The sequence below is a fragment of the Amblyraja radiata genome, chromosome 2 (assembly GCF_010909765.2).
Source record: "Amblyraja radiata isolate CabotCenter1 chromosome 2, sAmbRad1.1.pri, whole genome shotgun sequence".
In the NCBI taxonomy this organism is placed as follows: Eukaryota; Metazoa; Chordata; class Chondrichthyes; order Rajiformes; family Rajidae; genus Amblyraja; species Amblyraja radiata.
The window spans coordinates 103,736,695-103,750,327 of NC_045957.1; the positions used below are offsets into that span (position 1 = coordinate 103,736,695).

General features: G+C 39.0%; 1 protein-coding gene across 2 annotated transcripts in view; it reads left to right on the top strand.

Moving 5' to 3' along the window:
* Window positions 1–8,349, top strand: part of dus3l (dihydrouridine synthase 3 like) — a 30,061-nt gene extending 21,712 nt beyond the window's left edge. For both annotated transcript variants that reach the window (XM_033012654.1, XM_033012662.1), the window contains exons 11-14: window positions 2,878–2,956; window positions 7,310–7,498; window positions 7,595–7,723; window positions 8,052–8,349. In XM_033012654.1, coding sequence (XP_032868545.1) covers window positions 2,878–2,956; window positions 7,310–7,498; window positions 7,595–7,723; window positions 8,052–8,124 — 470 coding nt within the window. In that variant the 3' untranslated portion in view covers window positions 8,125–8,349. The remainder of the gene's footprint in view (window positions 1–2,877; window positions 2,957–7,309; window positions 7,499–7,594; window positions 7,724–8,051) is intronic.
* Window positions 8,350–13,633: the final 5,284 nt, after the last annotated feature.

The window sequence follows — 13,633 nt, forward strand, 5'->3', positions numbered from 1 at the left end:
ATTTGAGATTTGTAATAGAAAAAAATCACATGTGGTTAAAGTGCACATTGTCAGAGTTTAATAAAGGCCATTTTTATACATTTTGATTTCACCATATAGAAATTACAGCAGTGTTTATACATAGTCCACCCCCCCCCCCCCATTTCAGGGCACCATAATGTTTGGGACACAGCAATGTCATGGATATGAAAGTAGTCATGTTTAGTATTTTGTTGCATATCCTTTGCATGCAATGACTGCCTGAAGTCTGCGATTCATGGACATCACTAGTTGCTGGGTGTCTTCTCTGATGATGCTCTGCCAGGCCTGTATTGTAGCCATCTTTAGCGTATGCTTGTTTTGGGGGCTAGTCCCCTTTAGGTTTCTCTTCAGCATATAAAAGGCATGCTCAATTGGGTTCAGATCGGATGATTGACTTGGCCACTCAAGAATTAACCATTTTCTAGCATTGAAAAACTCCTTTGTTGCTTTAGCAGTATGTTTGGGATCTTTGTCTTGCTGTAGAATGAATTACCAGCCAATGAGTTTTGAGGCATTTGTTTGAACTTGGGCAGATAAGATGTGTCTATACACTTCAGAATTCATTATGCTACTACCATCAGCAGTTGTATCATCAATGAAGATAAGTGAGCCAGTACCTTCAGCAGCCATACATGCCCAGGCCATAATACCCCCACCACCGTGTTTCACAGATGAGGTGGTATGCTTTGGATCTTGGGCAGTTCCTTCTCTCCTCCATACTTTGCTCTTGCCATCACTCGGATAAAAGCTAATCTTCGTCTCATGGGTCTACAAGATCTTTTTTCCAGAACATTGGTTGCTCTTTTAAGTACTTCTTGGCAAACTGTAACCTGGTCATCCTATTTTTGCAGCTAACCAGTGGTTTGCATCTTGCAGTGTAGCCTCTGTATTTCTATTCATGAAGTCTTCTGCGGATAGTGGTCATTGACAAATCCACACCTGACTCCTGAAGAGTGTTTCTGATCTGTCGGACAGCTGTTTGGGGATTTTTCTTTATAATAGAGATAATTCTTCTGTCATGAGCTGTGGAGATCTTCCTTGGCTTGTCAGTCCCTTTGCCATTAGTAAGCACACCAGTGCTCTCTTTCTTCTTAATTATGTTCCAAACAGTTGATTTTGGTAAGCCTAAGGTTTGGCTGATGTCTCGAACGGTTTTATTCTTGTTTCTCAGTCTCATAATGGCTTATTTGACTTTCATTGGCACAACTTTGGTCCTCGTGTTGATAAACAGCAATAAAAGTTTCCAAAGGTGATGGAAAGACTGGAGGAAAGACTGGGTACTGAGAGCTCTCGTATACCTGCATTAAGGAGGCAATTAAACACACCTGAGCAATTACATATGCCTGTGTCCCAAACATTATGGTGCCCTGAAATGGGAGGACTATGTATAAACACAGCTGTGATTTTTACATGGTGAAGCCAAAATGTATAAAAATGGCCTTTATTAAAATCGGACAATGTACATTTTAACCACATGTGATTTTTTTTCTATTACAAATCTCAAATTCTGGAGTACAGAGGCAAATAAATAAATGATGGGTTTTTGTCCCAAATATTATGGAGGGTGCTGTAACTATACCGCTTTCAGATCCTGCTTCTGCTACAAGGAAAACAGGCCCAGTTTGTACAGTCTCTTCCAATAACTGGAATGATCCATCCCAGGTAACATCTTGGAGAATCTCCTCTGCATCCATTCCGATGCAATCATGCTCTTCCTATAGTGCGGAGATCAGAATTGCACACAGTACTCCAGCAATGGCCTAACCATTGTTTTTAATAGTTGTACCATAACTTTCCTGCTCTCATATTCTTCATCCTGGCTAATGAAGGCAAGTATCCCATAAAGTGTTTTTCATCACTTTATACACCTGTACTGTCACCTCATGAATCATTGGAATTGTACTCCTAGGGTTCTTTGTCCCTTAATACTCCCCCGGGTCCTACCATATAAAGTGCATCAGCTCACACATGTGAGGATTAAATTCTGTAATTAGTTGAGGATTAAATTAAGTAAGAGTTCATGAGATATTATCGATAAAATTATCAGGAATGCATTCCCAAATGTTTCAGACAATCCAGACTTTAGAATTGTGGCATGGTATCAGGCCATTAAACCACCATGTTTGCGCCGGCTCTTCATTAGAGCAGATTGATTAGTCTCATTCTCTGCTTTCTCCATAGCTTTGCAGATTAATTTTCCTCGGGTGCCTTTTCAGTTCTGTTTGAGAATCCTGATTTATTTGTTGCAACCACAGTTACGGCCGTGGCTGCTCTATACGTACAAAAGAAAATTACATTCATCTCTCGTTTCAAAACTATAAATCTATTCCCACTTCTCTTGGAGTTTTCTTAGAGTTGAGGAGGAAGCTTTGGAGGAGATTTGGGCAGCAGCAACACAGAATTTCAACCCCACATATGCCTAACCACCCCACTATGATTATTCAGTACAAAAAGCACACACGCATCCTGTATACACGCATACACACACAGCCTGATTCTGTGCTGTTATTGTTCCATGATTCTAAGATTTCAATTGTCTGAGACATTTTGAAAAGCACTCCAGTTCCATTTTACAGATAATATTATGCTGTTATTTACTGCTAATATTATGCTGTTGTGCCTTTCGCCAAAGCCAATAAAATGTAAATTCCTGCGCACATCCCAGGAAGGAGAAGAATAATTTTATCCTATTCTTTTCAATACTGGTTATGGTTAAATTATTAATACACAGAGTTAAAGGTTTTAATGGACTTTGAACATGGCACTGCAATTGCTACTGCACTGTGCTTATAAAATAGTGAATTGCTGTCCTTCACTTATGCCCTAGCTATAATCAATGTTTTTTATCTTTCACAGGAAATGGTGATATTTTGTCATTTGAAGATGCCAACAGAGCCAAGACAATGACCGCTGTGTCCGGAGTTATGATTGCAAGGTCAGTAACTAATGCAGGTGCTCATTGAATTTCAACTAAAGTTCGGGATTATCTTTTCCTATCCTTGCCAAATACCACATTTACTCCTACACTGATTATGTGCATTGCTTAAATGTGGTCTATTCAATTTGTGCAGTTAGGAGTGAGATATTTCTGAAAATGTAATTCTCAGAGAGGTCATTGTAACTTGATATGGTTCATTCGGCAGATTTGAATGAAATTTAATGAATTTAAAAGTTTCTAACATTTTGAGGCTGCAGTGTGTTATGGTCAATGAAATGAATATTGAATGTCATTTTAAGTTTCATGGATGAAAATTTCCTTGGTTTAGATTCTTATCTTCCATGAGCTACAAAAAGATTGCTGCAACAATCTTAGGCTATGGTTTAAATCTGGCTGTTCTGGGTGAACAAGGCTTGATATCAAGACCTAAACCATGGCTGAGTTTGCTTCCATTTGTTTCATTGTGGATAGGGGAGGAACATATTGTATTATATATATAGATTGAAGGGTAGATATCTGAAATGAGCTTTTGAGGTATTGATCTGTGTTGTCTCAATGGTGTCAGGTTAGGAAAAGGGGAAGTGCAACAAGACCTGGGTGTCCCTGTACATCAGTCACTGAAAGTAAGCAAGGGTGGTGTGGCGGCACCTAATATCAGCGGCTCGACTGCAGTCCGTCTGTCTTTTTTAATTTTTTGTCTCGTTAAATGTATGTTTAGATTCTAGTTTTTATTATTTTTTTAGCATGTGTATGTGGGGGGTGGGGGAAACCGTTTAATATCTTCCCTGTATGGGGCCCCGACATTTTCCTTGTTGGGTCTCTGATGTCGTTGGGCCTAACATCATGGAGCCGGCGGCGGCCTCTGGCCGGAACCAACCTGAGGGCTCCAGTCGTGGAGCCTGTGGACCTGCCGACTTCGGAACAGAAAGAGCTGTGGTGGCGCGCGGCTGCGACCCGACTTCGGAGCTTCGGAGGCTCCAGCCGCAGGCCCGGTGGACAGGAACATCAGGAGCTCGCAGGTCCCTGGTGGGAGACCACTTTTCGGAGCTCCTGCAATGGCAACTTCTCCCGCCGGAATCGCGGGGTTAAATGACTTGGAGCGGGGCCTAACATCACCCGGCGCGGCTTAGCGGCCGCGGGCGGGACTTACCATCGCCCGCCAGGGGCTTTAACATCAGGAGCCCCAGTCGCCTCGATGTTGCAGTTGGAATGCTGGACCGCGGGAGAAGAACAAAGGGAAGAGATAAGACTTTTGGCTTCCATCACAGTGAGGAGGTTGGAGATTCACTGTGATGGATGTTTGTGTTAAGTGTGGGTCGTGGTTTTTTTTGTAATGTTAAGACTGTAGAAAATACAATTTCGTTCAAACCAAACCGTTTAAATGACAATAAAAGGCATTCTATTCTATTCTAAGCATGCAGGTACAATAGGCAGTGAAGAAAGCTAATGGCATGTTGGCCTTCATAATAAGAGGAGTCGAGTAAAGGAGCAAAGAGGTCCTTCTGTAGTTGTACGGGGTCCTGGTGAGACCGCACCTGGAGTATGTGTGCAGTTTTGGTCTCCTAATTTGAGGAAGGACATCCTTGCTATTGTGGGAGTGCAGCGTAGTTTCACAAGATTAATTCCCGGGACTGCCATATGATGAAAGAATGGAGCGATTGGGCTTCTATTCACTGGAATTTAGAAGGATGAGAGGTAATCTTATAGAAACATATAAAATTATTAAGGGATTGGATACGCTAGATGCAGGAAACATGTTCCCGATGTTGGGGGGTCCAGAACCAGGGGCCACAGTTTAAAAATAAGGGGTAGCCCATTTTGAACTGAGATGAGGAAAAACCTTTTCACACAGAGTTGTGAATTTGTGGAATTCTATGCCTCAGAAGGCAGTGGAACCCGATTCACTGGATGCATTCAAAAGAGAGTCAGATAGAGCTCTTTGGGCTAGCGGAATCAAAAGATATGTGGAGAAGGCAGGAACGGGGTACTGATTGTGGATGATCAGCCACGATTACATTGAATGGCGGTGCTGGCTTGAAGGGCCAAATAACCTACTCCTGCACCTATTGTCTATGTATCTATGTATTGAATGCTCTGGAGATGAGCTCCACAACTTTGCTAAAAATTGAGATCATGATCTCATGATCATGAGATCATGATCAACTTGAACAAGTTAGGGCTTTATTCTTTGGAGCGCAGAAGGTTAAGGGGGGACTTGATAGAGGTTTTTAAAATGATGAGAGGGATAGACAGAGTTGACGTGGAAAAGCTTTTCCCACTGAGAGTAGGGAAGATTCAAACAAGGGGACATGACGTGAGAATTAAGGGACTGAAGTTTAGGGGTAACATGAGGGGGAACTTCTTTACTCGGAGAGTGGTAGCTGTGTGGAATGAGCTTCCAGTGAAGGTGGTGGAGGCAGGTTCGTTTTTATCATTTAAAAATAAATTGGATAGTTATATGGATGGGAAAGGAATGGAGGGTTATGGTCTGAGCGCAGGTATATGGGACTAGGGGAGATTATGTGTTCGGCACGGACTAGAAGGGTCGAGATGGCCTGTTTCCGTGCTGTAATTGTTATATATATTATATTATATATATGAGTCAATAGCGGTAATAATTTTGATGTAGATATATTTACATCAGTGTCTGTAAAAACATAACAAGTCCTTTTTAATTTCATATCATTGTCTTGTTTACTCAATCTGTTCAAACTTCAAATTCCTTCAAAAAAGTTGACAAGCACTATATTGGGTTGATGACCAACATAGTCTCAACAACAAATATAAGAAAAGATAGCATATTGATGGCAAGTTTCTGAAAATGGCATCAGAATACGCAAATACATTTTGTGTAACGGTTGTTGGGTGGTGTCCACCAGTGACCTGGTTGGCACAGTAAGTGCATGTATTTCTTATTCCTTTCTATGTTAATAAATACCACATGGAATAATAAAATTGCAAATGCCATTTCCACTTCATTTACCTGATCATGTAGTAGAATACTGTCCACCAGTGACCTGGTTGGCACAGTAACTGCACATATTTCTTATTCCTTTCTATGTTTATAAATACCACATGGAATAATAAAATTGCAAACACCATTTCCACTTCATTTACCTAATCATGTGGTAGAATACTGCATCCATCTGAGTGGACACCGCAACGCGCGTTACACATCATACACACAAACGTACGTTGCGGTGGACACTAAAAAAAACTTTTGTTTTAGTGTCCCAGCGAAAACCAAGCATTTTCACCGATGCAGTCTAAATGGTAAATTACCTTATGGATCTGAGCGACATCGATGGCCGATGATTCATTAGATTGTTTAATTTGGGCTGATTTTTTTGTAAGTAAATTATATCCGTTTTTGATCTTGAAGTTATCTAAGTTATATCTGCTATTTATAAGGTTTCACATGATGGGTAGATTTTTGTTAAGAACAGTGTATTGGTGTAAAAAAAGTGAATACTAATCTTGTTCGTCAAAAACTCTCCAGTATTGTAAAAAGACACATATACATGCAGTTTGGGAGATACTATCAAAAAAGCCTCAATGATTTTTATCAAAGGATTTGGGGTAAAGGATTGAGTGTAAGACAAGTGGACTTATTTATCCTGGTGACAGGCATTGCTAGAATCCATTGCAGATGATAGTCACTAAGGGTTCTGTTTAGAATTGATTTTCTGTTCACCCAACTAAATGATGTGTGTGTTTTTTTTATTCTTGTATGCAAATATTCATGTTATTGGAGATGTCAGAGGCAGAGAAAAACTACAAATATTTAATTGAATAGAACTAAAAATACATGGAATTAATGAAGATTTTAAATTTATTATAAATTCAATTCTGAGCACAGCAGAATGCATTCATTCATCAGCAAATCCTCATAATTTTAGATACACAGATACTGTGAAACTCGATTCATATTCATTATACATAAATTATTGAAGACCCTCAAATTGTAGTACAAATGGTTAAAAATCACTTTATTTATCGCTATTTTGGAACCAAATATTTCCAACATAAAATTCAAGTTCAAATTAATATTTTGGGCTGAATTTTTTTCAAAGAAAAGCAAAAGAATGAATTACTTTGAATAATGTGCCACTTTTGTACATTACAGTTTGATATTATCTAACATAGATTCTAAATACATTGTTTTTAGATTAGTCATTTGAGTTTCAGAATTAATATTTTCTTAATATATTTATGTAAAGTTCATAGCTTGTACAGTTTAGGACGGAAGGTAAAATATCTGCTGATATTATTTACCTTTGCTTTCTATGAAAATCCAAAGAACCGGGTTCTATAAATTTACACTTGTATGTTGAACTTGTTTAATTACAGAGGGGCACTAATTAAACCATGGCTATTTACTGAAATCAAAGAGCAACGACACTGGGATATTTCCTCACAAGAAAGATTTGAGATTCTCCAGGATTATAGTAACTATGCGTTAGAGCACTGGGGATCAGATACACAAGGAGTGGAGAAGAGTAGAAGATTTTTCTTGGAGTGGCTGTCATTCCTATGCAGGTAAAAGACTTTTAACTTAGTACTGAATTATTTCTCTTAAATTAGATATGTTGAACATTAGTGGATACGTTGATGTTGCATTTATGTTTGTTTCAGGTATATTCCAGTAGGTCTTCTGGAACATGTACCTCAAAAAATCAATGAAAGACCTCCTTATTATTTGGGCAGAGACTATTTGGAAACCTTAATGGCTAGCCAAAATGTGTGTGACTGGATCAAATTAAGGTAAAGTAATTTGCTCTTTAAAAATCCTTTTTTTTTAAAAGTTTTAATCGGAAGATAGCAGTTTGTTCTATGTAATTAAAGATCTTTCCTGGAATTTCAACACTTAATTGCTAATGTAGCATTATGGTCATTTAGCTCACAAAAAAATTTAATTTCCTTAAATTTTCTCCCCAATGTTTAATATCATGTGCAACAATCTTGAATCCCATTTGGCTCTTCATACACTTCCTAGCAGAGATTGATTTTTAGCGATTGAATTTGATATATAGAAAGCATGAATTTAATATAAACAATTTATTCTAAGACTTTTCTTTTATTTTGATATCAGTGAAATGCTATTGGGACCTGTTCCTCCAAATTTCACCTTCGTGCCTAAACATAAAGCAAATTCCTTCAAGTGAAAATAAGAAGAGAAGCTGCAAGAAACTCAATTGTTTTACTAATGCCTTCACTATTGAATTCATACTGAAATTATGTATAACCTCATGCAAATTGAATGCACTGAATGTCGACTGGAGGGGTGAGCGATTACTGAATTGTAGAGGCTATTATTATGGCTTCCTGTAAATTTTATGTAATTAATATTTTTGGAAATTTTAAATAAATATTCATTTACTTTCTTTCCATATTGTTGCATTTTCCAGACTGCTCAAAACGTCATCAATATATTTATGGTTATTTTACAGTCTTTTTGTATTGCACAATCCATTGAATTTTATATTTTGCTTCTTTGAGTGGACGGGGAATGAAGATCTCCTGTTTCCAATATGGCGTCAGAAGTGGTTCGAAATTCACACACTTGTAGTCATTTATGAAGAATGGAGATGACCTTGTCTTGGCTTTTGTTTCATGAGAAATGTTTATACAGTTGTTTGAAGTGGAAATTGTTAAAGTAGGAGAAACTGATATATAGCTATTATTCTTTCCTTTGGTATTCATTTCACTTTCTGGCGAACTTTGTTCCTGAGACTTAGAAACTTCTTTGTTTGTAAGAATATCCCAGAAAGAGGGACAGAGTGGTACAGGTAATTCATAATGGAACCACTCTAAATGGCCATAAGTTCTTATTCCAGGAAGCGTCTGTGTTGCATGGCTTTCAGCATGAACTGAACGTATCAGTGATGTATTTGTAGACACTATTTCTTCTTGAAGATTGTGAGTTTTAATGTTGTCATCTTGAAACTTTGGATTATAAAGTTCCTGTTCGGATAGAGAGGGTTCTCTGTGTATCACCAGTGTTGATAAAACAAATGCACCATGTGTTTCCTTTTGTAAAATTTGTAATAGACCCACCTTAACTTGTTTGTGAAGAAATCTCCTAGTTTGTGAATAGGAATGACTCAAGAGAAGTTTCCTTTTGTCCATTTTTCTTTCTTCACAAATGCCTTAACTTATGAACATTTGGTTATTTTTGACCATGTAAGGCTTGTTTGCTTTCCAATGATTCATCTCTTGGATTTTCTCTGAATATTTATTTCTGCTGCTGCAAATGTAACGATAAAATCAGATCTGGAACATAGAATGCTTAGTGTAGAATTCTGTTTGTTGATGATCTTTATGACTATTACATCATAAAAGGATTTAATGGCCACAATTAAGCGAATTACAAGCTTAATAAGGTTGACCATGCCTGAGGATCTTCCTTTAACTGGTTAATATAACAGACCTATGTAATGCTTTAGATACCTTTAAAGAAAATGTACATACATTCTTTCAAATTGTTTTAATTTAAAGTTTGAGTAAATATTATTCTGCCGACTGGTAATCAGTTGAATCCACAATACTCTGCAGAATGTGATTTTGTAGCTTAGCAGAAAACTGAAATCTACGTAGATGTTAATTCATGGACTATTACAATTCTACTGATCTGTAGAGAAAAATAAGCTTTTAAAATGTAAGCAAAAATGTAGCATTCTGATAGTATAACTGGACACATTTCTACTGTAGATGTGGCTGAGAATCCAAGATGGTGTTTTAGTAAGTTCAAATATTCAATTTTGTTTGCTTCATAGTGAGACGTCAGAATAATAACAGCAGTATGGTTCATAGTCTATTGTAGTGAATCCCTCTCGATCGTTCATTAGTTGCTTCCAATGACATCCCCATTTATCCGTCCAACTTTAGAATTTAAAATTTAGAGATACAGCGGAGAAACAGGCCCTTCAGCCCACCAAATATGTGCCAAATAGCGATCACCTCATATACTTTTTTTGCCATTTTGTGTTTTTATTTTTTAATAAGAATGACATTTTACCACTTATTTTCTGCTAGTTCAAGAGTTTTAAAAAATATATATATTTTATTTTATTAGAAGTAAGTACAGTCATATGGCACCAAAGTGCCTAATTATTATTTTCATAATACATTTTATGTACAACTTCTTTTTTTTTTTTTACACTGAAAAAAGATTAGAATAAGAAAAAGAAGTTAGATAGTAAAGGATAGAAAGATGTGAAATATATAGTGTGTGAAAAAAGAAAACGAGTAAATGAAGAAAGTTGAGAGAGAGAATAGAGAAAATAAAATAAAATAAAAAAGAAAAGGAGATCATTATTTATAATCTTGACCAATCCTCGTCCAGTCCTGAAACAAGAGTTTTAGCAAGGTTAAACTTTTACCTGCTTTAATTATTTTTCATTAATCCATGATCTTTGAATACATTTCTTATGGATGGATTTAAGAGAGAGTTAGATAGAGCTCTAGGGGCTAGTGGAGTCAAGGGATATGGGGAGACGGCAGGCACGGGTTATTGATAGGGGACGATCAGCCATGATCACAATGAATGGCGGTGCTGGCTCGAAGGGCCGAATGGCCTCCTCCTGCACCTATTTTCTATGTTTATATGTTTCTATGGCAGGTCGCTGGTCTTGGCAAATTTGCATTTAGTGACTTAATTTATGCATTTTAACCATGTACTTCCTTTCTCCACTTCATCTTTTTTCGTAGAGAAAGATGAAATTGATTGGTGAATCAAAACTGCAACAAAGTCCTTGAATCTAATTAATCGCTTGTCAAATCCCAAATACAGAATCCCCAAAATAAAAATACTGTAGGTGCTGGACCTCCCACATTCCTACAACAAAACTCAATATAAGCTTGAGAAACAGCATATTTTCTTCCAACTAAGCACTTTGTAGCTCCCCAATGCTGAATTTAGGTGATCAATCAATCCAGCCTTTTTCTTTCCTATGAAAGGTCAAATTAAAATGAGCAAAATGCTTCAGCATAAATGTCTGAACTGCAGAGTATTTCACTATTGTGTGTTTTTATTTATAATAAAAGTAATATTTTACCATTTCTTTTCTGCTAATACAAGAGTTTTAGCAGGATTAAACTATTACCCGTTTAAATTTTTTAAATTGATCCACAATCTTTGAGTAAATTTCCTGTGGCAGGCCGCTGGTCTTGACACTTTTACAGTGAGATGCCTTTGCATTAAGTGACATCATAAAACAACTCCAGCACTGGCATTGTTAACAGCTTTGGTGACAATATGAAAGGAGGAAGATATCTTAGAAGCCATATTTGCTTCTCATAATCATAGTGAAAAGAACCATTGATTACATCGGCGAGACCAAACGCAGACTGGGTGAACACTTTCGCTCAGCCCGCATTAACCAACCTGATCTCCCGGTTGCTGGACACTTTAATTTTCCTTCCCATTCCTACACAGACCTTTCTGCCCTGGGTCTCCTCCATTGAAAAAGTGACGCTGAACGTTAATTGGAGGAACAGAATCTCATATTTCGCTTGGGCTGCTTTCAGCTCAGTGGTATGAATATTGATTTCTCTAACTTCAGGTAGCCCCGGCATTCCCTCGCTCTTCATATCCCTCCTCCACCCAAGTCACACTAGCTTCTCATTCTCACCCTACAAACAGCTTACGATGTCCTGTTTCCTTTATCATCATTACTTTTTTGCATATCTTTCATTCATTATTCTTTATCTCTCCACATCATTTTCTATATCTCGTTTCCCTTATCCCGAACCAGTCTGAAGAGGGTCTCGACCCGAAATGTCACCCATTCCTTCTCTCCAGTGACGCTTCCTGGCCCACTGAGTTATTCCAGCTTTTTGTGTCTATCGTTGATTACATCTTGTCTCTTTCCTGTGCCTGTATTCTTACCTCACCCTTCCTGAATGGAGCAAGAATAGAGATCCCCTGCTCTCCTTCTTCCATCAGCTTCGGCATTCAATGGATCATTCTTCAAAATGTCTACCAGTTCCAACAAAATTCCACCAGCACAGAATCATGGAGCATTAATATAGGTCTCATGGAGCATCAAACACACCAACCATCAGGCACCCAATATACCAATCCTACGTTAATCCTATTCTCCCTACATTCACAACTCCTTCTCTTTCAGCTTTGCAAAGGAACTGTTCTTTTCATGGCTAAAGATAGACACAAAAAGCTGGAGCAACTCAGCGGGGCAGGTAGCATCTCTGGAGAGGGAATGGGTGACATTTCAGGTTGAGACCCTTCATCAGACATCACTCCACACCACTGTCATGGCTCCCTGGTTTACCATTCTGACCCCACCAACCACTTCTTTCTTAAGGCACTTCCCCATGCAACTGTAGCATTTATCCTTTTACCTCTTTCTTCCCCCCCCCCCTGCCAAATTTGCCCCACATACTCCTATTAAATCTTTCCCCTCTCACTTTAAACACATGCCCTCTACTTCTTGATTGGTCCTTCCTTGGAAAATGGCCGTGTGTATTCATCTTTTTGCCCCTCCTGAATTTATACATTCCTATATGATAACCCCTCTGCCTCCTGCATTCCAAAGAATAAAGTCCTAGCCTGCAGAACCTTCCCTTATACGTCAATCGCTCATCCTGGCAACGTTCTCAACTTTTCTCTGCACTCTTTCCAGCTTATAGGCATCTTTCCAAAAGCAGGGTGAGCAAAACCGATATTCTAAGAGCAGCCTCACCAACATCTTATACAACTAATAAGTAAGTAATTTTTTATTTATATAGCACTTGTAATTCAAATCACGTTGAAACCAAAGTGCTTTACAGAGAAAAGAAATTAGATTACCATACATCCATATTAAATAAAAAAGAAGAAAAAAAAAAAAGACACAATACACTATAGGATTCAACATGAACGTCCCCCACAGCAGAATCAACACTTTCCACTGTGAGGGAAGGCAGCAAAAAGTCCAGTCCTCCTCCTCCTAGTCTACCCGAGGTCGAGGCCTATTTGTGGCCTCCGCAGCCAGTCGCCACAAATGCGGCCCGATGTTATAGGCCCTCCTGCCGCGGCTTGGATGTCTGGAGCGGCCGTTTCCTCCCCGGAGACCGCGGTTCCCGAAGTCCTCAGGCCGCGCTGGTTGGAGCTCCGACTCTGGCGATCTTGGATCCCAGGCTCCTCCGTGTTTTAAATCCAGCGTCGCCCACGGCCGGATGCCCGCAGCCACAGCTCCTCGGATGTTGGAGTCTTCGGTCACAGCACTCCGGAACTTGCCGCACGGCGACCCGGGTAGGGCATCGCACGCTCCGTGATGATTTCCCAGCGCTGTGCCGTTGCCGAAGCTGTAGTCCCGGCCGATCCCGGCAGGAAACGCCGCTCCAGTCCCGAAGGTCGGCCGCACGGAGAGGGCGAAGATGCGATTCGGAGGAAAACTGCATCTCCGACCAGGTAGGGCTGAGAAAATACAGTTTCCCCCACCCCCCACATAAAAAGATTAGACCTCCAAAATAAAAAGTTTTAAAAAAGGGTGAATTGACATCCCATCTACTATACTCAAATGATGATGGCCAGTTGCCAAAACAAACCTATCATCCTATCTACCTGCAATGCCAAATTTAGGGAACTATAGATTTGTATCCCCTGTACCTCTACTTACAAGACTCATACTGTTCATTATGAAAGTACTGCGCTAGTGAGGTTTTCCAATA